The 25,174-nt window shown below is 40.0% G+C and overlaps 1 protein-coding gene across 1 annotated transcript; it reads left to right on the plus strand.

Annotated features, from left to right (window-relative positions):
- Positions 1-2,718: 2,718 nt before the first annotated feature.
- Positions 2,719-24,976, plus strand: LOC113678310 (multiple PDZ domain protein). Its single transcript, XM_027195199.2, has 37 exons — positions 2,719-2,965; positions 3,562-4,225; positions 4,927-5,173; positions 5,810-5,950; positions 6,481-6,654; positions 7,020-7,113; positions 7,252-7,343; positions 7,603-7,735; positions 7,851-7,958; positions 9,432-9,563; positions 9,995-10,089; positions 10,598-10,775; positions 11,279-11,469; positions 12,011-12,185; positions 12,292-12,417; positions 12,907-13,116; positions 13,615-13,771; positions 14,026-14,064; positions 14,382-14,519; positions 15,038-15,305; positions 15,417-15,578; positions 17,092-17,323; positions 17,422-17,499; positions 17,699-17,874; positions 17,987-18,301; positions 18,426-18,530; positions 18,718-18,792; positions 19,165-19,540; positions 19,891-20,027; positions 20,121-20,204; positions 20,659-20,776; positions 21,159-21,234; positions 21,394-21,424; positions 21,963-22,079; positions 22,695-22,842; positions 23,124-23,250; positions 23,778-24,976. Exons 1-37 carry the CDS (start codon positions 2,950-2,952, stop codon positions 24,046-24,048), a joined length of 6,006 nt encoding a protein of 2,001 aa, XP_027051000.2. The 5' UTR covers positions 2,719-2,949; the 3' UTR covers positions 24,049-24,976.
- Positions 24,977-25,174: the final 198 nt, after the last annotated feature.

The raw sequence follows: 25,174 nt of genomic DNA on the forward strand, positions 1-25,174 counted from the left end.
AGCTAAAAAAGCTCATCATTGCATCCTGACTGAATATCATTATAATTTATCGAAGAATTGCCTTTCCCCAGATTTCATAAGCATTTCAAAATATTAAGCAATAGCAGTAAACAGTTCATTCGACAGAAAAAAAAAAGAAGATTTTTCACTAATACTCCTGTTCTCCGTTGGTTGGTTTGTGGGCGTTGATGTTACAAAGGTTATCAGATGAAGACACTCTGTAAATTATGCTTGAAGTGTGATCAAACGTTATTTCAAGAGGATGCGATAAAAGTTCCGGGCAGTCTCAGCGAAGAGTGTGTTGCTCCTATAAAATCATAGTCAAAGCCAATTCTTTTTCCATAAAAAACCTGAGTAAAACATGCGAAACTGGGGATTAAAATAGTCAATTGTATGAATATTGAATATTAGACATGGTTACGCATCAGAGCAGCATTACAAAACTAGGGTAACTCAAGATTTCACTAAGCACCGAAAATGAAAAATAAATATATGACCACTTCAGCTGAAAACGAATTGCTGCCTTTTGGCATACCAAACATCTTTACCACCCACAGATTTATGTGTAGGCTTAATACTTTTGAAATGTTTGTATGCAAACTTACAGCCAGTATCCATGTAATAATCGAACATTATTTTGAACAACATGTAGATGATCCTGTCCTCTACTTCAGATACCGCGATTCGCCCAATATAGTGTATTGTACTAGCCATTGTTTTCACAAGAGTTGTTTTTCGTTGAAATTATATATCAATACAAAGAATTTTGCCAATAACGAGAAAAAATATCGTGCTTACCCGAGCTAGGACGTAGTCAATCAGTGTTGAAAATTTAGCCAATCACTCACAAAGAAACCGTGGTTTTTCTCGTTTGAACGCAGTTGGTCTGTGTTCTAAATTAAGCCAGTTAATATCAAAGAAACAGAGCTTTTTCAAATCAGACCGCTGATCAGAATTCAAAATTGAGCCCGAACTACGAACAAAGGAGTATGCTTTCCCCATCACACGGAGAGCGTAACTGATCAGTTTTAAAAATTGCAATTGGGTGAAATACAAGCAAAGTGCTGTGCTCTTTCTTGCCAAACATAGTTCGGAAGTTTGGTTGACTGCTTTCTCTAGTTCGTTCGTAACCGACCAGTATAAAAAATTGAACCAACAGAGGATTGAACGATGAAACCGTGCTCTCCCTCACTAGACGCAGCTAATCCCTGTTTAAAATTTAGCTCAAACTCCAAATTTTATGGAACCGTCTTTTCTCTAATTAGAACACAATTTATCAGTACCGAAAATTGAACTTATTACTAAAAGAGGAATCGTGCCTTATCTAGACAGAACGTGACTAATCAATAGATCTTGGATCACACGTAACCTCTCCTTTCGTCAAGAACATAGAACATAGTGGTGGTATACTGGAAAAAAAAGACTTAATAGCGCTCTCGAATGCTTGTAAGAAGCTAGTGCAGAGTACAATCACCAAAACACCCTGTTCCAGGGCTCAGCTTTGTCTAAAGGCGCGTTGCTATTATTTTTCAAAGGAGGAGGGGGGGGGGGGGAAGGGGGCTTCTCATTGTTTTACACCTAAAATAACAACTCTACTGCGTATTGATATCCACGCTGTGTTTCAGTTTGTTGGCTAAGTCGTAACTGACTCATGCATGATTAACGTCGTGTTGACTCTTCAGAATTGCGCCTTTTGTCCTTTAAATTTCAAGGTTTGTACGTAGTTGAATTGAAAATAGTGCTGAAATAATCCATGGGCAAGGGAAGAAGTTCGTTCAAGCCCTCATCCCCCTCCCCCTCCCCCTCTCTGAACCCCCGCCCTAGCTCTGCTCCTCCGACAGAAAAGTATCTGAAAGCTAAAATCAAAGAAAAATTGCTAACAATTGACAAGCCCTGGTTATAACTAAAACGAACCAGTTTCCCTAGACAGTACCCGTCGTCCAGTTATTCTTAGTTCATACTTTAGTAGCCGCCTCTTACCTGGTGCCGCTTTTTCAAGCACTGGTGCTAGAGATATCTGCCATCATACAAATACACTTCTACTTGTTATTAAGAGTTTGATTTGAAGTTGAACTAATCCGCCTCACATACGGAATTGATCTCAGAGATCATTCGGATATTTCGGCCGCCTTGTTTTAGGATCTCTATTTACATATCATTAAATAACAAAAACAGAAGAAATTGAAGGTGATACATCTGAGTGTTTTCGTAAAACTCCCTAGCTAGTTATATGGCTGCAAATATATTTTGGGTCATTTGTCAAGTATTTATTGCCGCAATGTTTTCATGGAATGATCATTGATGACCGTGTAATCTCAAGTTGCATCCGCTGAAAAAAATTTAGAACTATTATAGAATGCTTGTGGTTTTCTTTGTCTGTGCACGACTTGCGCATCAACTGAATATAGTAAAACAGTAAAAACGCAAAACACACATTTCAAAAGGCACCTTGTGACCAGTGCTTCAGGCTGATTTATTCTAATTAATTTGGGTTTGTTCTTGTTGGAGCTTTCTACTTTATGATATGAACTAGGCTGTGTAACAAAAAATTTCATTTCAGTTCGAGCAGTGGGTGTCCACAATTAGGAAAATCATTATCACAGTACTCAAATGTATGTTACATAAGACATCGTTAGGACCCCTCGCTCCTAGATGCGTGCATATAACTGCGCTCGAAGTGCATTGTTGATCGGCGCTATAATTTTTTTTGCTTGGTAGCCTGGCCAACATTCTATGTTTCTATTTACAAACGCGACAAATTCCAAAATTATCCAACAATCGTTGGTTATTCACACTTGTTATTCAGTAGTCTAGACACAGAAGCTTGATGAGATCGTTCTGCTATAATCCATGACTCGTGAATGCGGAGGAAAAGAGCTTTTAAAGTTTAGAGAACGCTGGGAATTGTTGCTGTTTTAGAGAAAAATTGCAAGTTATATTCGACCCACCATGCCGATTTTAGCAGGTCAGAGCAATTAAATTGAATTTTATCCGTTTTGGAGACACATGTTGAGAATCGAACTATAGTTGAAGGTTATGTTGTGATGTTGTTTAAATTTTTTGCAGCTTTATGAAAATCATACTGTTTTCAAGTCGGTACGATAAGATATTTCTAGTTAGATTTACGTTAATGCCACTTAAATACAAGGTCATTCCTGAGCTAAGATGTCACGATTGTGAACATCTACCTCCTCCAGTGCGCCGCACAAATTTTTCGTCGATTTTCACGTTGAAAGTAACATAAGTAATTTTCAGGGTTGTATTGTGTCTTGCTTTCGAAACTACCCTGCATTTAAAGTTCCGTGAAGTTTATGCACGATTTTGTTGCAGTCAAGCTAGTATGCATTCCATACATATTTCAGCATTAGTTAAATGATAATAACATCTTGCATTGGTCACAAGGGTCTGGAAATTTCGCTCTTTGTGATCGCTGACCCTCTCTGAAAAAACATTTCCTAGAGTTAACAAGGTTTGATGTTGCAGTCATGATTATTATTAGTACCACTGTGATTAAAAAAAAAAAGTGAATTTTTCTGTTTTTTTGCAATCGTCTTTCAACAGATACATCTCGTGCTGCAGAAATTTTAGATGGTCTTCAACAGAAGCTCAAGTCTCAAGGAGACACAGAGAACGATGAAGAACTTGAAAGGATCAAACAGATGCTCGAAAGCCCTCTGTTTAGACAACTTTTGATGATTCAGCAGTCAGTGAAAGAACTGAACAGGAAACTTACACATTCACCACCTGATTCAGTAAAGGATTTTGACTTCTCTCCCACAGGAGAGCTTGTATTTCCACACCATTCTGTATCAGACAGCGAAGAGGTGGCAGTTACAAATGCAACACCTTCTACAGCAGGCGTGTTCAATCAAGAACCCAATCACTATGAATCAGTCACAATGGATGATCATTCAGAGGATTGGCTGAATGCATCATCATCATACCATTATACATCCACTGACCCTGCCGTTGAAGCAGACTATGATTTAACCATTGACAATCGAGATCAAGTCATGGCAGAGCTTAAGAAGTCCAAATTTGCCAAAAGTGAAGACTTTCAAAAAGGGATAGAAACGCTGGCACAGGGTCGAGAAATTGAAACAGTGAAGTTGATGAAACCAGATCAAGGTGGTTTGGGTTTCAGTGTTGTCGGACTGAAGAGTGAAAATCGAGGAGAGTTGGGCATCTTTATTCAAGAGATACAGCCTGATGGTGTTGCAGGAAGGTAAATCTCTTTAACCCTTTCCACCCTAAGATCAAAATCCATATTCTTCATACTACTCTCCATATATTTCTTAAGGTGCTGACAAGGAGAATTTGTTGAATAATCAAGAGCTTTCTTATTTGGTGATCATATACTTTATTCTCGTAATCTGAATGTTTTTTCAGGGGTGATATTGTAAGGAGAAATTAGATGCTTGTAGTTCTAAAAAGTCAAAGAGTTAAAACAGGTGGTCTACATGGTTAGATTTGTTTAAAGGTTTATGAAAACCCTAATAAAGATCAGGGTCACTCTATAACTAGCTAAACTAAATACTCTTGATCAATAAATGAATTATTTTATGGCCAAGAGTACAAGTGTATCGTATATGAAGAATTTTCACAAAACTCTTGGCTGTGTAAAGTGCTGGAAACCATTCTTTGTTTAAAAAAAAAATAAAACTACAGTTTCCTTTCAATTATACATATAGCTGAAACTAGTAACTACATAAAGCATTGTCTTGCTCTGCCAGATCAAAGTTGGCTTGCCTCGCCTATTTGGCAGTCAATAACATTACAGGATTCATTGTATTGTACTTGAGGAACCAGTTATATTAGAACTGCATGCACATTAACATAGGAAAACAGGTTTGAATATATATAGATTTATATACACATACATGCTGTAAACAGGTAGTAGAATTCACACTTTACTTTCATTCTCAGGGATGGAAGGTTGCAAGAAAGTGACCAGATTCTTGCCATAGATGGCAAACAGCTCGACAGCGGAATGACTCATCAGCAGGCTATTGGAGTTTTGCAGCAAACTAGTAGTGAAGTTGAACTGATTGTTGCTAGAGGTGGAATTCCACGTTCAAGGAATCTGTCACGCACTACTTCTGGAGCAAGTTCAGCATTGTCACGGACACCTTCAGATGTTAGCACTGTTTCACATACATCTGTGACAGTACCTGTAAGTAGACCACAGAATATTATTACTCTATTGATACACTTATTGAAAGATTGATAGCATTTTATTTTAAGTGCATGTTGGACATGACACAGAAAAAATCTAGCTAGCAAGCAAAGGGTCAAGATATATTTTACATCAAGGCAGGTGTTTTACTGCCTTGTCTGATGGTGTTTTGGAAATGGGAAGACTGCAAAAACACATGCATGCTTCTGGAGAGCACTAAGTATGCAAGACACCTGTTATGCATGTAAATTTTATTTCAACCTAGTAATGGCCTGCAGTGGCTCACTAACCATTAACCCCCAAGATCTGATTGTTAATTCTCCCCTCTTGGTGCTTAACATTTCCTTGTAAATTAGTCATGAGAATATGTGGCTAGATCAAGATACCTGTAACATCTACCTGTTAAGTTAGGAGGTATTCTCATCACTTGTTTTTTCGGATAATATATGGACATTATAGGGAGAGGTAACATGTTGATCACTTTTGGGAGTGAAAATGTTACTGAGTTTATGGTATCTCAAAGGCCAATGTGGGATTAGAAGCTCTGAGTTTCAATTTTCATCGGGCCTCATGCTTGCGACCAAAATATAAAATTACAGCTCTTTTTATCTATAAGGCCTTTTTCCTTTTTAGGCTGGGGATGGAGAGAACTTGCGACACATTGAAACTGTTGAGCTCCACAATGACGGGTCAGGTCTGGGGTTTGGTATTGTGGGTGGAAGGAGTACAGGTGTTATTGTGAAGACCATCCTTCCTAGAGGTGTTGCCGATAGGGTATGTACTTGTATATACTAATGAAGGTGATGGAAAGTTTAATTGCTGCATTAGGCACAATGCAAGGTGAAATGATTTTTATCATGCAACCTAGAAAAGGTAGGAAGCTTTAAGTTGTGTGAAAAATTAATTGATGTATTGCAATAATTTCATTGTTTTCTTGCCTGGAAAGGCTGGAAACTACACTCTATATTCTTGATCCCCAAAATTCTCAAGCATCAAGGATCAAGTTTTGAGGAACTTGCAACTTACACTATACATGTACCTTTGAGTGGCGTTGTACATATACAGGATACCACAAGAATCAACAAACATTAGAATTGTCCCCTCCCTTTCCTTTTTTTGCCAACCCAACCAAGTTCATCTGTATTATTTTGAGTCATTTGTCTTTCTTTTGTGAACAGACATAAGAATGTCAAAACAAGGTGCAAGCTAGTTACAGAGTACATCTCTGTGCTGGGTACTTTTGCTGTTGCCATCTTTGATTTCAGTTGACACTAGTCTTCTTTATTTTCTTGTTAACAATTTAGGATGGGAGATTGCGCAGTGGTGATCACATTCTTCAAATTGGAGAAGTAAATGTTGGCGGTATGGGAAGTGAACAGGTTGCCCAGGTTTTACGTAAAGTTGGACAGCATGTGAAACTTGTTATTGCTAGACTGGTAACTGATGAATCCAACATTGATGCTTCCTCCACAGTAGAGGTAAGAATTATAACAATTGCAGAGATACAAATTGACAAATGGTAGTCTGTTGGTTACCCCTTCCACTCCCAAGAATGACCAAAGAGGAATTTCTCACTAAAGTATTCGTACATTTTCAAGCAAGAGAGTGACAAGAAGGAAGCAAAATGTCAACAAGAGGATATTATTTCATGTGACACCAAATTCTCTGGGTGAAAATTGTGCCAAACTTATGGCAGAGGATGCAGAGAATTGATAAATTTTGATAGTGAGAAATGATCCTCTTAGACCCTCTGGTAATCTTGCCCTAATGATCTCATAGACATCAAAAATTTTTAATTCCTTATGTCTACAAAATGAACATTTTGATGTTTTAAATTGTAAAGGAAGGCAAAGATGTGGAAGCGTTTGATGTTGAACTGGTAAAGGACAGTAGAGGCCTGGGAATAACCATTGCTGGATATGTCGAGCAGTCTTCAGGTAAGTTTGCGTGATATATGTCGCCATGGTGATCATAATAGTATGATCAGTCCTACTTTATTGAGTGTTCAGCTGCTCTCTGACCTCCTGATTTTTTAATTATTAAATCTTTATTTTAATTAATATTTATACCTTTAGCGGAATTGTCAGGAATTTTTGTAAAGAGTATTGCAGAAGGAAGCACTGCTGCTGTTGATGGAAGGTTAAGGATTAACGACCAAATCATTGAGGTATGATACTAGTGCCAGCCATAATGTTTATAGGCTTCATTTATAGAGTGTAACTCTTGTCCATGGTAGAAACACTGAAAAAAACCTGTGGCCTCATTCAATTATCTCAAGCAAAAGTTTCAAGTGAAGTGGGGGTAGGGGTTTTGTATGGGGAGTGGCTACAGCCTCCACGGCATCTGCTCCACCTGGCTATGAGAGACCCTTCCTTATTAACTGCTGCTCATTGCTAAGTGCTGTTCCTTGTCAAATTCCTGTGCAGGTTGATGACGTTAGTCTGCATGGTAAAAATAACCAACAAGCTGTGGAAATTCTGAAACAAACTGGACCAGTTGTTCGACTAAAGGTAGCTCGGCATGTCAAGCACAGCCTCAGTAGACAACAGACTCCCGTTGGTAAGTTACATTGTACATAATTATCACTGTGCATTTTTTTTAACATTGGTCTAAAGATAATTTATTTCTACTATTAAGTAATTGAATAATCAAATGGTACCTATGTCTTACACAGATGAGTATCATCCAACTACATCACTAAGTGCCCAGTCTAGTGCAAGTCTAGCAGAGTCTTCAGTGAAGCGCCTGAATTCGGCTGCTTCTGAAGGAAAGCATCATACTGGTAAGTTAATCAAATTCACAGATGTGTTATGTTTGTGTTTATGTTTATTTGTTTGTTTTTTGGGGGTGATTTAGTGTTATTAACTGAGTTTATAAAATGTAAATTGGCTACCATTAAGAAAATTCAGTCAAATCTTCACAAACCCTTTAATTCTCATGAGTGACCAAGACAGAATTTCTCCTTACAATATTAACCAGATAAGTGATGAGAATAAAGAAAAATATCAATTTGGGGATAATTAGTTGATCCAATACTAAATTCTCTAAACTAATATTATTGATAAGAACTGTATGGTTGACAGTAACAAGAATTACAAATTCTGGCTGTTAAAGGGTTAAGCAGCATTGTTTTAAGGTGTTGGTTTTCAAAGTCCTGAAGTTTTTACCCCTTAATTACTCTAATATCACCTTTATAAAGCAGTCACCTCTATTAGGTGGTCATGGTCACCCTTAATCCTCTAACCCTCAGAGGTGATTCACATGTAACTTCTCCCTACAAGATACATCCAATATCCAGCAAATGGGTTACGGGAGTATTTCAAATATATCAGGCAGTAGTTGTTATCTTGATCGAACACCAAATTCATGCTACTAATTTACAAGGAAATGTGTAGCAGCCAGAGGGGAGAATTAACAATCAGATCTTGGGAGTTAAAGGGTTAACTGGGTTTGAGCAGCCTGTCACTTAAGGCAGAACCACCCAAATTAAAAAAAGTAAACTTTGATCCATAATTATCTCTCAAAATCAATGTTGGTAATATTTTTGAGTGATATTTTGTACAATAAGTAGTCAATTTTGGCTTTAAATGACATATTATAATATTATTGTTTCTCTATAATGTGCTCATTGTGTGAAACGATATTAAGCAGTCAAACTGTATTAAACAGTCACCATGTCATTCTCTGCATGTGACTGCTTAATACAAGTTTCACTGTATGGGCTACTTTCTCTCTCTCAACAAATCCAATACAATACTTGAACCAGTCATCAGCTGGTGACCCATTTTCTTCCTGTGCTTCAGTCAGTTTGTTTGTTTTGCTTTGTGGTCTCATTGGCTTCTTGTGATAGATCCCTGTTTTGATTTTTGATGTAAATGGCATTATAATTACTTTGTTTTGGTTTTACAACACTCAGATAGGCCATTTTACAGTTGTGTACTCAGTTGCCAAGCCTTTGATTTAGAGTGAGGCTAAAGGTGACCTTGTTGTGACAAAGACCAGTATCTGGTTTGCATGATAACAGAGTCATTTACATTTGAAAAACAGCAAGGTTTGTATCATAAGGAGGTCACCCTTAGCCTCACTCCTGTGAGGCTGAGCACGCAACTGTAAAATGGACTTTTGCTTGATGCAGCAACTGACTCTCAATCTGAAGTTAGGACTCTGTGTATTGGCGATCTCTCAAGAGTTTACATATATGTATCAATAAACAGAAGAAAAGGTAAATTTAGAATGTTTGTGTTAACTTTTTCAGATCCAGAAAATGTTAAAGAATATTACAGCCATTTGGTAGGAGACGGTGTGGATGTTCTGGTGGCAGATATTTCCAAATTCCACGAAGGAGGCGGCCTGGGGATCAGTTTAGAAGGAACACAGAATCCACACGGTAAAATCTTTTTCGGAATCAGGTGTAACTTTCTTGGTCCCAAGAGTGACCAAAACCGAATTTCTCCATACAGCATTAATACATTTTCCAGCAGAATGAAGAGAATCCCAAAAATATCAGATAATGATTGATAATGACTTAAGCATTAAATTTTCAGTGCTAAATTGTTAGAAATTTAGGAAAGACGGTGTGGAGACTTACCATGTGGGACACAAAATAAGCTTCTGTTCAGATATAAGCGTTCTTTTTTGTCCAAAACAAAACTGTCAAATTAAAAAGAACTTGCTAAAATTCAGCAACCTCGATCCTTCGTTCGCCAGTAACGCATATTTACGATTGAAAATAGACTGGTTGTCTCAACAACGACATATTTTATGGTGAAGACAAGGGAAAGTTTTTATTATTAAAAGACTCATTTGGTGTTTTTTAAGATGGTTCCCTGCCGTGGCACAGAATCCATGCTGTTAGTCCTGAGGGACCGGTGGGTCAGAATGGAATTGTCAAACCCGGTGATCATCTGGTCGAGGTACAGTGTGGTGTAAAGTTACTTGTACTAAAGCTTGCTGGGTAATTTACATTAAGCAAAGAAGATTCGTTTGGACGAGTAAATTAGGAACAGATGTTTGGTTGTGTTCTTGACATGAATATTGCCTGTCAAGAGCAGGGCTCCTGAGTAGCTCGTCCTTTACAGCTTCCATTGCGCGAATGTTAAGAACAGTGAAAAAGAAATATTTCAGCGCCATGAACTTTGTTCCTAGTCTATCTTGAATTAAAAGCGTGAATTAGCTTAACACATTTATTCCTACACTAGAATTATAATAAGTGATACGCTTAAAGAAAAACCTTGCAGGTCTAAGTCGACCTTTGCTTTATTCTGTTTTCTGAAAGGAGAGCCATTCTTAGATTACATTTGTGTATGAAACTGCGACGTAAATTTTTTGCTTAGATTTAAACATAGGTAGTGATAATTTGCGCACCATAAGTTGTATTTCAGTGTTATTCATCTGTGTATGACACTTTTGTGAAATTTTAAGGTAAATGGTGTCAGCGTTCTAGAGATGAACCATTCTGACGTTGTCACGCTCATACAAGGATTGCCCGTGGACTTTCGACTGGTTGTTGCCAGAAAACGAGATTCTGTGGACGAGGAAGTCATCGCAGCAGAGACTGAAATGGAGGTGGAGAGTCAACCAAATGAAACTGAACGAGAAGGTATAAGATGGAAAGAGAATTTGATAAAAGCAAATTACAGTGTACGATTAAATCGCGGGTTTCGCATCGCGCCCGCAGCGTAGCCCTATACGTACAAAATATGGTAGTAACAGGAGTGATTCTGGGATAGCAATGCTTTTTCCTTGTGATTGGTCTAGAAAACTCGCGTTGCCTCCCTTACTCAACTTATCAGATGCAACATAAAGCCCAGCGTGATATGGTCAATTCATTTTCCCGCGCGCTCCAGGTAGTTTGCTTGATTTCTCTTTGGCTTCTCATTGGCTCCTTTCAATACTTTTCTGGTCTGAGAAGGAGCGACTCTTCTCTTCACAGTCTCTCAAGTTTTTCCTCACTCTCGCATAATTTTTTGCTCTTCCCTCCAAAATTGATTTCTTTGCTCTTGGCATCACAACCCTCACTCGAAAAGTGGTCTTCGATGAGGTACTGTTACATATAGCCCCGTCGGTTCTCATCGTAATGTTTAATCTTGTTTTACTTTTCAGATAATCCTTACGAAGAGATTGCCATAACAACTCCTAGTCCCATGTTGTCAGCCTTGCCTGATAGCCCCAGTCCCACTGGTCTCAATGAGTCCGCTATGTCTCAGCCCATGTCCATGTGGTCCGATGAGATCGAATATATTGAGCTGGACAAGGAGGACAGAGGACTGGGATTTAGTATCCTGGATTACAAGGTGAGTAAATTCGCGAATCGATATTCGAGAATCGCGAATTGAGATCCGAGAATCGAGTTTCGAGAGGCTCGAAAACTTTTCGAGGATTTCGATCCGCGGTTTCAACGAAACGATTTTATTCTTGCTCGTAGTGCAGTAGCTAAAGACAAAGTGTTTGACACACTTATGAAAAATATAAAAGGGCTTAAAATACTTTCGTCAAAAATATCCTTAGAGGGTTAAAAGTTATGGTCTTCTGATTCGCTGACAACTACTGTAAAGAGTAATTGTTGGTTTCTATGTGACAAGCCTCTTCTACACAGTGAGGATCAAAAGTTTTAGAAGCATTTTGTGAAATAATAATTGAAAAAGATCGGTTAATTTTGAAATTTTTTGTCAAGTTAACACAGATGTCGAGCATTTGTCTCGATTTATTTCGAGATTAGTTTCTTATAGTTAAGGAATATCGACATATAATTAATACAAAACACTATTATCGAAAATTAACTTTTTGTAGAGTAAACCTAACGTAATCCTCTGACAAGCGTGTTACCATTAATAGGACCCAGTGTCTCCCGAAAAAACAGTGATTGTAATTCGGAGTCTGGTACCCGGAGGTGTGGCAGAACAGGATGGAAGATTGAAGCCAGTTGATCGACTGATGTCTGTCAATGACACCAATCTGGAAAATGCCTCTCTCAGCTATGCTGTTGAGACACTGAAAGGGGCTCCACAAGGTATCGTATTGATTGGTTTAAGCGCGTCACGGGACCGAACACGCCTCTGCTGTGTTAGCGTTGTGTTTTGTTATGGCCCCGGTTGACACAATCCTCTCCCTTTCAGGTAAAGTACGAATTGGTGTCGCAAGGCCAATCCCTGTTGAAGATGAAGAGTATGAAGAGACTCCACCAGAAACTGCAAGGTACATGGGTGAACAGTTACTGGAAAGTAACGCACAAAACGGAAGAGGTAAACTCCGTCTTTTTAAATGTCCTGTTTCGTACCACACAAGCATTTTATGTCGTATAATCGCATACTAGGATTTAATGTCTTCACGTTTACGTGACAGTTTGCTAGTACCCATTTATACTCCATATATAATCATACCATATAAAATCACCGCTTAAAAGCTTTCATTTGAACAGTAACACACTAGGATTTCATCGACAGGCGTTAGTATTATTACCATTTTTTCCAACATAATCAACTCAAAGATGCATCACCTCAGTGTCCTACTCAGAAACTTTTGAAAGAACTGGTATCCAGTGGATAGTGCAGCGCTTTTTGTTCACACTTATCTGGTGGATAGCGATTAATCCGTCTGATAACATTATTCCCCTTTGAAGAACTGGGCCGTGATCGTTAGCTTTACTTGAAAGGTTACAGACGAGAGTTATATGTAGAGACGTCTTAGTAAAGCAGTCGTTAATCCGTTCTTTTCTCTTGCGACTCCTTCAGACAATCATGCTGCTTTAATGGGTGACATCGAAGTCGAAAAGGAGAGTGACAATGAATTGAGTGACAGCGGAAGTGAACGTTCGTCCAAGTTTGACTTCGGTCCGCCGTTGTTATTCTCAGGAGATTCTATCGATATGGACAGTTTGCCAGAGAATATCAAATCTAGAATGGAGACCATAACCATTCGAAGGCAGATGGTTGGAAAATTGGGTTAGTTGAATGATATTGCAAGTGCTCATAGCTGATTGTTAGAAAGCGCTTTTCGGCTTTGTGTCGTAAAACTAAAACGAAGGTTATTCCCACGGCCAATCAGAGCAAAGGAGATTTTTACAATGAGCCATGAGAAATTAGAAAAAGGAAAATATAAAGACGAATGGGTTTGAGCGCGGGAAAATGCACGTGATTAGGTTGCGGTTGGTTTTAATTTTGCTTCTGATTGGTTGAGGGATTGACGTTCGTTTTTATGAACCAATGACAGAGCGCTCTGAGACAAAACCAATGCAATGCCGGGTTACTACATCTGAGACTGCTCTGTTGTGGTGGCAGTGCTTTACTCACACGCTTTTTCCTTCAATATTTCCAGCGCGCGAACAATCTCGTTTGTAAATACGGTTACACGTTTGATTACCTCGACAGGGAACTTTGTTTCCGAAGGTGAGCTTCTCGTTGACTTTCTCTTTTGTAATTCTTCCTTTTTTCTTCTGCCAGGTCTTACTTTGAAGGGAGACGAGGATGGCTGTGGTTGTGTTGTCAAGTCAGTTTTGAGGGGAGGTGCTGTTGGACTGGACGGACGGATTGGGGTCGGGGACCATCTTGTTGCTGTCAATGATGAAAGCATGATTGGACTCTCGGGACACAGAGCCAGGTGCAGTTCTAAATAATTGACCTTTGCAGGCACGTGCCCTCTCCCGCTCCATTCTCCGGCCCTCCTCTCCCCCCCCCCCCCAAAAAAAACAAAAAAACAAAAAAACGAGGGATATTCACTAATCGAGGGAGGCAACGTTAATTTCGCAAATAACTTATATCCGGAGATAAACGACAGTAATTTCTAGTAGGTTTTAATTAACTAAGAATATCTTTGACCTCATGTATGTTTTTGATCGTTTTAATGTCCAATAGGTCTGTTCTCAGGAAGCAATCTTTGTTGAAGGACATCGTGTAAGTAAAGAAATCTGCTAAAGCTTTTCAGACTCAAGTAGACACATTAATCCGCGTTGTTTGGTCTTAGCATTGAGTTCAGGTGAACTGAGCTCAGAAATAAAAAAGTCGTGTATGTAAAGTGGAGCAGTTATGGTAAACAGTTTATGGACCAATTTTTTAATTGTGTTTAGGAGCGAATTGAGTAACACGGGTTATAGCGAAAAAAGATGTACCAATACGTACGAGGCCCGCATTTAGCAATGGGCCTTTGTGTTCCATTGTGAGTCTAAAATAAAGAGTCAGAAATTATACTTTAAAATTTCCTTTTTTTTCAGGTTCACATTCATTCGCAGCGAGATGACACCTGCACGGGCTATTCAACAGTCCCCCTCGTCATTCCTTGAAGACAGTTCTACGTCATCGGTGCATTCGTCCCAGTCTCTCGAGGCTGAAGCTGACCGAGAGCAGAAAAGGTGATTATGAGAGAAAAGTGTTGATCATTTTGTCACGAGCGTGAGACAAGGAAAATTCCAAGTCCCTTCCCCCATTCCCCCGTTCCCCCATTCCCCCATTCCCCCCTTCCCCCCTCTCCCTCCAAGAGGATCTAGCTTCGTCGAAGGTGTCCTCTGTGAAGGAATTGAGTGAGAGGAAATTTTTGGGCTCGGTCATCGATGAAAGAGATATTTAACATGTATCATGGTGTGGAAATTAAATGAGACTCTGCCGAATTTGGACTAATTTTTCTATAGAGCCGTTAAGCAGTAGCGTTAGATCTTGCTCTAGAGGAAATTTCCGGAGACGGAAGAGAAAAGTGCGATCAAGCGTGACGAAGCGTGAATGATCGTGATAAAGTATGACTGAGTATTAGGACATCAGAAGAGACACGGCGAAGCGTGAGCAAGCGTGCATCTGCTTCAGCCTGTCATTATTATTGTATCACACGTTTGATACAAGTTGTTTGACGATTTTTTTATTCTTGTGAAAATTTTAGGGACGGTGCCGAAGAGTACGACATTCCAGACTCTTTAGAAAACCAGTCTGACCTGCTTCAACCGGTTAAACAACCAATCTACAACGAACCGGGAGTCCATGTGGTTGAACTCAACCGAGAACCTGACAGTGGACTGGGGATAAGCATCATTGGTGGTAAAGCTGGCCCACAAGGCCAGGGCCTTAAAGGGATCTTTATCAGACACGTACTGGAGTCCAGTCCTGCTGCGCGTTTAGGAACGCTGGTGACTGGTGACCAGATATTGGAGGTGAGAGTCTTTCAGTTTGTGTTTCAAATACTTTTACTGACTTAAATGCGGTTTAAATTGATAAATATTTCTGTGTGATCAGTCAAAGTGACTGTCTACTCTTGTCTACAGGTTGATGGGCACGATCTACGTGACGCCTCGCATGATGAAGCTGTTGAGATCATCAAACGGGCTAAGAATCCTGTGCGGTTTGTGGTCAAAACAGTGCCAACTTCCGGTTTAATCCCCCCGCCCAAACCACCACGCATGCCTGAACTCAGTGGTCTCAACAACGTAAGTAAAGAGTACTTTATATAAAATGACATTTAAAGTTCAGAGAAACAAAAAGAGTTATATCATTTTACCATTCGGCGATGGATAGTTCTTACCTCTTCTGTGTAGAGTTATTGACAAAGACGTTAAAATGTCTATTTTCTTCCATGGTTTTTTACGCTAGAAAAGCTTCTTTAAAATATACTTTTTTATTTATAAATTAAATTACTCTATGCGTTCGTCCTGTGCCAAGGAGGTGAGGATCGACTGTCACTTCTGAATTAACGAATTGTGTGAGTAACATTTTATTTTTTATTTTTTCTTGCGATCTTTAATGGCCATTGAAGACAAGAGAGCTCAATACATTTTTTCGTACAATTTTTAATGCCAAAGACTTCTGTCTGCAGTGTGAAGTACTTTGAAATGTTGTAGGAAATAATTTAAAAAACAGAGCACCAAAACATCTTTAAATACTTTTTTTAAAAACCGCTAGAATTCCCAGGTGTATAAATACAAAATACTTCGCCAAATATTGTTTCGTAGTCGTGACAGCCCAAACATTCTTAATAATTAATTAATTCTTTGTATTGATTGCGATTCAATTTTCTAATTGGAGAGTTACGCTTTTCATTATAAATTTCTTAATGCTGGAGAAGAAAACAATGCGATTTGTTGTACGAATTTCGCCATTGTTAATGTTATCGCAAATTTCACAATGCTGAATACAAAGGCTAAGCCACTTATGAGATAAATCTGCTTCCGATGAGCATTACATTCCGCAGACTGGAAGGAGTTTTCGCGTGGAAAGCTCGCACTCAGCTTAAGGCTCTGTGCTTCTTGTTTTGGATAAGCATTCTTCGTATCGATGGAGGAAGCGCTGTATCGAAAACAATTTCTCTTCGGCGAAGATTATCATCATTCACGACAATTTTTTGACAAGACGCGAGGCTCTTAAGATTTTAGGAGAGATTAGAATAATATTTCGCATAAAACACGTAACCGTTGGTTCTTACTTCGAGTTGCAAGGATAAGCTGGTTTTTAGTGATTTTCATTTTTTGGAAATGCCGTTTCGCTTTCGTAAATCGAAAGGTTTAACCCTCGCCAGAGGTTACACATCTGAGGTAACAACATTTATGGACATTTACGTTTATTAATGACATTTCATTTCAAGGTCGTTTTGTGAATTGCATTGTTTTTGTTTGAGAACGCAAGATTTTAATGGTTCGTATTTTTTTATGTGAATCTTGCCAAGCTTCAAGGGAACCTTTAAATCAATTTTTGTTCTTAATTTGTGTGTATAGGATTTTTCTGGCAAAGCAGTTGTTCTGGGTCTGTTGGACATTGTGTTAAGCAAACAATGAAATCGAAATTTGTACGTTCTGTCCGTTAAACAGTAACAAAATATACCTCACAAAGCCCAGTACGACTTCTGCGTAGAGGCCCTCCTGTCTCTTTTAAAACTATCTGAGATTCGGGGGGGGGGGCAGGGGGGTGGAAACTGGTTTGCTAATGAATGCAATTTCATGATTTCAGGCGGAACCCAGTAATGTGACCGTTACCAGTGCCAGGCCCTCAGCCGAGGCTGCCGATCTATCATCAGACGAGTCGTTGAAGAAAGACATCCCAATTCCAACCAAGAATCTAGCAGCTGAGGAACCAACTGCGAGCGTTGTTCAGGCTGAGGGAGTGAAGGCAGAAATTGAAAGCAAACTTTTGAACCTGCCGACCAAGTTTAATATTGTCAGGAGCAACGAGGACAGGAAGAGTAAGTGAAACTACCACTAATAAGTAACATGCGAAGTGAAGTCGGAAATATCCTGGTTGTTAATTCTTCACAATTCACTTGCTATATTTCGTACCCAGGGCAACTGAAAATCAAGTACCCGGACGTTACTGGTGACTTTATCTTTGTAGATCTGGTTAAAGGGGGAACTGGATTAGGTAAGTTTAAGATCGGCGGATGCAAGTTTAGCAGACACGCGTGTCTGCTCTTTTGTGCGTGTTTTTTGACCTCTTTGAATTCTCACCCAAAGCGTCCGTGGAGCAGGCCATATTCTGAGGTTTGTTCAGTTCCCATTGGATTTCTCCCTAGTTTAATGACGATTGTAACTGTTTCGTTTTTTTTTTGTTTACTTATAAGGTCTTAGTATCGCGGGCGGAAAAGGTGCAGCGGCAAATCGCATTTTCGTCGTAGATGTCAAACCAGGCGGGCCGGCGGAGAGAAATGGACAAATTAAACAAGCTGACGAGATCCTTGAAGTGAATGAAGTCTCCATTCGGGGCTTGACTCATTACGAGGCCTCTACGATTCTGAAAGTAAGTCAGAGCTTGTTTTTGAAACATTTAACTTATCAACCCTTCATTTTCTCAGTGTCGTATGCAGACTTTAATATTAAGATTCTAATTCCTCTTTCTTATCAACCGACAGAACACGCCACCTAAAGTCAACCTCGTATTAGGCAGGTCCCAAGAAGCCGCTGATTACCTCAGTCGATCCAGGACACCGCCGGCTCATGAATCTCCCCGAGGCCAACAGTGGCTTGAACAGGAAGCAAAACAACTCAATATCCACTCCATCGAGTCATCTCCGACAACACCGAGGCGCGAGATCGAAAGTCCACGACGATCAGAGCCTAGTCCGCGCTCGAGTCCTCCGCCGGTTGCAGAGGGTATTACCGTGTCACCAACCCTTTTACAAGAACTGTCTGGGGGTCAGAAAGTAGAACGCATTGACTTTGTTAAGGTATGTCAGTGACGAATTTCATTCGTGAGATTGGCTGATTGGGATGGAAAGGTCTTGTGCAGCTGTTAATTCTCATGGTAAAGCATTTGGATGAGGTGTTATTTTCTCTTCTTTTTCTCGGCAGAGCCCAACTGGTCTTGGATTTGCTGTTGTGGAAGGCCCAGGATTCGGTGGAGGCCAAACAGGGATTTATGTCAAGGACATTACTGACGGAGGACCTGCCCAAAAGGTTCCTAATCTCTTCTATGTAGAGACCTTATGTTGAATGTTTTGTGAGTCAGGGCCTATTTAATGACGTCATGTTCATGAGTGGCTTTCTTCTGGCTCTTTCATTACGGGCTCAGAAGTTTTTATGTCTTTTGGAGTAGAGGTTAGTGGTAAGTACATTTTTTAAGGTGTGTTTTGCTTCTTGCCAGGACGGGCGACTGAAAAAAGGAGACCAGTTGATTGCAGTGGATAATCAACCGATTGTGGGACTTTCTCATGCTGAGGTAAGCTGTGTAAAATGCTGTCTGTCAAAGCTTCAGGGAAAAAATGTATCCGTATCAACAATAACATCAGAAACAAAAACGAGAGCCCCTAGTTTTACTTCATGGCTAAGAGGTATGAGGATAACGGAAGTTCGTAATTCTCATGAAGAATCGAACCTCAAATCTTTGGATTCCGCGCTTTACCACTGAGTTTCAGAGCACTCAATGGTGAGCAAGGTCATTATTAAGGTCAGCTGTGACGATATCTCATGAAGATTATGTGGAGGCATTACCGTTTGATTTAACACCAAAATCTCAAAGCTAAAAATTTACAATTTTTAGGGAGATAGTTAGGAGAATTGATATTGAGATCTCTCGACATTCTTGTTGCAGGCCGTTGCCATATTGAAGAGAACCAAAGGAAAGGTGTCTCTAGTGGTTGCTAGGAAACAAACTCCACCCGGAGGTTCACCAGGAGCAGAAAAATCAACTTCCGCCAATTCATCACCCAGGAGGGAGACCGGAAGTCCCCGTACACCAAGGAGAGGCCCTCCTGTTGCTACGAAACCAGCCAGGGATTCAATGTCAGACAACAGCAATCCAGGAAGTCCAAGAAAACAATGGAGCCTTGAGAGAGTGCCAGCAGAAATTGTACAGACCAGAAATGGCCAGAGCGGAAGTCCTGCAGCATCAAGAAGAGAGCCTGAGCAGTCCCAAGCATTTGAGCCTGAAGTTCAGGTTGTTCAGCAGTCTCCTAGACAAGCAGCAGGTAGGTTCTTCTACATTCGTGAACAGCAAACATCTTGCGAAGAGACTGTCAGGAAGCAATTTCTACCCAATCTTCGGCTGGAGAATCGTGTTTGTGGCTTGTAAATAGCCATCTGCTTTTCCTTTTGCCAGTTGGGGCTTTTAATCCTGGAAAGTTTGGTTTGGCTCAAATGTTTGTGGCTATTTGAGTTGAGGGACTGTAAACTACCTGGAGAAGTTACGTGCACTTTCACCTTCTACAGTGTCATTGGCATTTTAATTTTGACATCTTTGTAATGACTTTTGTAACACTTATTGGCTGACTTACTGATAGACTAAGTAACTCACTGGCCTATTGCCTTTTTTACGCAGTAGTTACACCAACGTTAATCTCGTCTCCAAATCCCCGCACTGCGCCGATCATTCCCGGTCAGGAATGTGTGATAGAGATTCCCAAAGGCAACACAGGCCTGGGGCTGAGTATCGTTGGAGGCGCGGATACTCTGTTGGTGAGTCATGCTAGAAGAACAACATTGTGGTGTTATGAAGATTTACAGTGTGCCTTATTACCACAGGTTTAAAAGTTTGAAGTTTTTTTTCAGGGTGCTATAGTCATTCATGAAGTGTATGAAGACGGAGCCGCAGCTAAAGATGGCCGACTTTGGGCTGGAGATCAGATCTTAGAAGTAAGATTGTCGATCTTTGTAGTTATGTGTTTCATTTGTTCTGTATTTGTTCCAATAAAAAAGTCGTAGCGTCAGTGAGAGCAGCCTAGGAACCCTAAGGAAAAGCTCTAGCCGACGTACTCATGAAAAGACTGTACGTTCATAAGTGAGCACGTAAACGAAACACGCGCGCACAGACGAAAAGAGTTCCTCCTCTTTTTCTAGGCGCGCTCCTGATTAGTCGAGTTCTGTTTTCACTCCACCTATTTTGCAGCGTTGAAAATCCGCGGATTTTCTAGTGATGTATGAACTAGTTGAATAAAAAGAGAGAAAGAAGGAGGAGAAATTTTTTATTTTGATCTTGCTTGCTTGCTGAGACATCTTAATTAACCAGATTCAATTTACTCATAAATTCTTCCCTTCCTTCGAGCTGTGGTTAGCCTATCACGTATGTTGGTTCTGTTGTCACTTTTAGGTCAATTATGTGGATCTGCGAGAAGCCACTCACGATATGGCCATCACAGCACTGAGACAAACACCTGCTGTCGTTAGATTGGCTGTTTTAAGGGACGAATCACAGTTTAAAGATGAAGGTATCTTCCCCCTTTGCAGCCATGTCTCTTTATTTTTTTTATCATTTTCCCGATTTGAACGTAGCTTTAATAAATAAGAAAGACCATTATGCTCTCTAATTTTGGAGACAAAATTTAAATAGTTGAAAAAATTAAATCGATAGAAAACAGGTTAGTTAAGGTAGACAAAATTAATTCATTTTACAAATGGGTAAATGTTATATGCGAAAACTATACAAACATTTCTCAGATCACAACATTTCCTCTTAAAGAAGTGATAACCTGAAAATGTTCTCTCATTTTTATGCAATTTATGAATATCTACTGATGAGAAGCCTGCTACTGAGGTATAAAAGTTGCTTTCTATATTATTTTAATAGTCGCTATGTTTGTTCTTTCACAGAAGCCTTCGAGTACATCACGCTCGACTTGAACAAAGTTCCCGGCCAGGGACTAGGTCTGAGTATCGTGGGAAGAAGGTAGGTTGTACATTTGCGGTCCTTCTTTGTTTTATTCTTAGGTAGGTGTTTTTGTAAAACATTCACGGTGCTTCTCTCCACCTAGGAGTATGAATGGGTCCCGAAGCTGAAATTATTTTTTTAAAGTGACTCTCTTTTTTCATTTTTTTTTCCTCACAGGAACGACACGGGAGTATTTGTTTCAGACGTGGTAAGTTGCAATGTGCATTGATTTTGCTTTACCTTTACGAGTGAGTTGCCAGCTTGCCGTTTTATCGGGATGTCGTCTTGACCGAAAACCCCCGAAATCAAACAAATTTACTCACCGAAGGTGGACGAAACCGTCCGAAAACAGACGAAACTGACCGAAATTGGACGAAACTGACCGAAACTGGGCGAAACTGACCGAAATAGACGGAACTGACCGAAATTGGACGAAACCATTCGAAAACAGACGGAAGCGTTCGTAATCAGAAGAGTCTACTGGCTGGTATCATTCATGAATATAGGCAGCTGTAAAATGCATTCTTCAAAAGAAAATGATATATCTTGCTTCTTCGATCGCATTCTTTTGCATATTCCTTCGCTTATAGGTAATTATAACGAAAACAATGACAAGACGATGATAAATCTGTGCTTTTCAGATATTTCTGACGAGCCAGATCAGCTTTTGCAACCGTTGACCTTGGTTTTCTTGCCTAGTCTTATTAAATGCAGTTTTATTAACTGATTCCAACTTTGATTGACAGGTGAAAGGTGGTATCGCAGAGGCAGACGGTCGTCTTCAAGCTGGTGACCAGATCCTCTCGGTCAACGGTGAGGATCTTAAGAACGCCACTCAGGATGTAGCAGCGGCTGCGCTCAAGGTAAAACATGGCTTGTCTGTGAGGCCAGTGGTCAATATATGACACACTAGCGAAGCTTAAGAGATTGTTTTTACGCTTACTGTTACTTCTTTGCCAAATCTGTGGCTGCCATTTTACAAACCAGAGGAATATCGCGGAAAGAAATAATTGTTTACGGAGTGTTGGTCGCTGCAGGGAAGGGGAAGGAGAGGAGATGCGCTTATCTCCTTGCTCACCCCACCCTTGTTCTTAGTTACAAGGGAGTTTAACATGTAATGACGGCGAACCCTGTGAAAGCATTAATAAAAAAAAGGGACCTTCGTTTCTCCTAAGTTTTTCACCAGAGGCTCGATGTGCTAAACGTCTCTAACGACGCTAAATTTTCCCTTTTTTGGAACACATAATTCGAAGCAGAATTGCGAATAATTGCCTTTGGATTTTCTGTTTTCAGTTTGTGCACAATTAGGTGATTCCATGGTATTATTTGCGTAGCTCGGGCACCTCATAAACAATTTGTTTGACCACCTTCTCGTTGCCGTCCCTTGTAATGTTCTCCTCTAAAACGTACGTGGTTAGTTAGATTCAAATACTACTGCTACCCTTATAAAGTCTGTCACATATATTTTGTCCCCTCAGCGCACTTCTGGCCGTGTTATTCTTGAGGTGGCTCGTCTGAAGCACGGCACCAGTTCTAGGCCGTCCTCCATGAGCAGTTTACCAAACATGCAGCCTGGGACCGAATCCCTGAGCAGCATGGAAAATATTGCGGTTCAAATCCCACTCGGTGAGTTAACTGTTGTCAAATATCTGTGGGCTAATCAGAACAAAGGAAAATAACGCAAGGAGCCAATTAGATCTTGAAGTGAAAAGAAGCAAACTGGTCGAAGTGCGGGAAAACGGGAATGAGCCAATCACTTTGGTTTTAGTCTTGCATTTGATTGGCCGAGAGGGTGGCGTGAGTTTTGTAGACCAATCACAGGGCGGAGTCTCTAATGCAAGGTGCGTTCGCTTCGAAGGTAGACTTGAGATAAGCTTTTGTTGATTTATTCTGTTTGTACTCTTCAGATTTTGAACAGCAAGAAGTTGGCCCCTCATCAGGTTCCGGTCTCCCTCCGGTCGGTCTGCCTCCGAGTTCTTCAATTGTGCAGGAGGCTATTGAACTAGTTCAGTCTGACGAGGAAGGAGAAGAAATGTGAGTGAAGTATTTAAGTCTGGTAATAAGTAAGTTTTGTTAAAGCTTTGAAGGATTCACAAATCATAAATTCAGTGGCGGAGAAAAGTGTCCTTCTTGGTGAATAGTCGTCTTAGCGCTCGCCTCTTTTTAGCGCGCAAGAATCCTCCGAGCTGCTCACGAAAATAACAATCACCATGTTGCTTAGAAAATTAAGATTAAAAATCGGGATGCACTCCTACACAAAGTGGTATGTCCACGAAAGCAATCAGATCTCTTTGTTAAGTTTTTTTGGACCTGATCGTGCGCAACATTCAATAGCATTTGAATCATTTTGAACTAACTTCCCGTCAACGGATTCAGTCACAATACGTGGAGATATAAGGAGAAGATTTTGCGCGATGAGGAAGCTTCCAGCCCAAACTATGGCACCTTGGTTTTTCACCTTGGATTTTTGTCAGCCTTCCTCACCGAACATCTCTACTTTGTTTCAAATTAATTGTTTGAACTTGCTGTCTTGTTTTGTTTTGTTTTGTTTCTTTTTCCAGGCCACTAGAAGCGAAGATTATTGAATTAGAACGCGGTCCCGAAGGCCTGGGTTTCAGTATCGTGGGTGGTCATGGGAGTCCACACGGTGACCTGCCAATCTACGTCAAAACCGTCTTCCCGACTGGCGCTGCGGCCCGCGATGGGCGACTCAAACGCGGTGATCAGATTATTGCTGTGAATGGAGAGAGTCTTGTTGGAGTCGCCCATGAATCTGCTGTAGCTATGCTAAAAAGGACCAAAGGACGAATTATTCTCACAGTACTTTCGTAAGCACTAAGACTAGAGTTACAAAGTGACCTTCGTGTTTCTAAGTGCAACTTAAAAGAGCTACGTCGCCAAAAAAGAAAAAAAAAATAGTTCGCACTCTCAAAGGCCATAAAATAATAACTCGTTCAGAGAGAGAGAAAATATTACTTTGGTAAGACAGAAAAACATGCAAGAGGCAATTATAACCAAAGAGGAAAAAGGATGGCAAACGGCCAGGAGGGTTGGAGAGGATTCCAAATGATAAATATGAAGAATTCAAGCAAAATTTTTGCAAGACACTCAGAGGCCTGACGTAGCTCTTTTAATGACGTGCCCATGCTTTGTTTCGATGTGGTCAGTAACACCTCAGTAACTACCTTTAATTAAAGCGAAAAATTTGTTGGCTTTTTCTCAACAACTGTGCAGTCTTCGTTTTGTTACCTAAGGATGAATTGTAAGATTTTTTTTCAAGCTGAAAATTCAATTTTCGCAGATTTAATAATCATATTGCTTAACTGTTTATCAAGATTTCTTTTGCATATAATTATTTTCTACATCATTAACATATGAAGACGCACGCCCAATGACTACGTGTTTCGTAAACAATTATTTACTGGGACGGGTTTCTTTTCTTTCGAAATACAACTTTTCTAGGCATTACATTTTGACATTTTTTCATCGCAAAATGCAATACATATTGCTTTAACATTTTATTAAATAAACTTGGTGGGGGGGAAGAGTATGGAAGAAAGAAATTTTGGGTGTATCAACTGAGTTCATAATGTAAATTGGCCGCCGAACTAAGTTGTTACAACTAAATGTTCCTTTAATAATTGCTTTTGTAAAATGATTCTAAGAACTGCAGAATTAACGTATGACGAAGAAAAGAGGCTTGGAGAAGCTTATTTCTAGTTTTTCCATTAAAGAGAATGTATTGGAGTTCTAAACTGAATTTCAATTTTCGTCTTACTTTCTCCTTTGCGATGTCTTGACGGGTTACGCAAATGCCACTTTGTCACAAAGAAACTAGAGCCATTTCCGAGTTCCAACCCCCCCCCCCTCCAACCACACCTTAAAACAAGGACTTTTCATTCAAAGCTTTGCGTTATACACCGATATAAAGCAGAGGGATTGGGATTCTACTCAGAGG

The sequence above is a fragment of the Pocillopora damicornis genome, chromosome 11 (genome assembly GCF_964200805.1).
Source record: "Pocillopora damicornis chromosome 11, jaPocDami1.2, whole genome shotgun sequence".
NCBI classification, from domain to species: domain Eukaryota; kingdom Metazoa; phylum Cnidaria; class Anthozoa; order Scleractinia; family Pocilloporidae; genus Pocillopora; species Pocillopora damicornis.

Bases quoted from the DNA above. Each gene is read 5' to 3' on its own strand.
- LOC113678310 (XM_027195199.2), top strand. The intron at 7,959-9,431 runs GTAAGTTAATCA...TAACTTTTTCAG, and splicing joins TGAAGGAAAGCATCATACTG to ATCCAGAAAATGTTAAAGAA. The intron at 22,080-22,694 runs GTAAAACATGGC...TTGTCCCCTCAG, and splicing joins TAGCAGCGGCTGCGCTCAAG to CGCACTTCTGGCCGTGTTAT.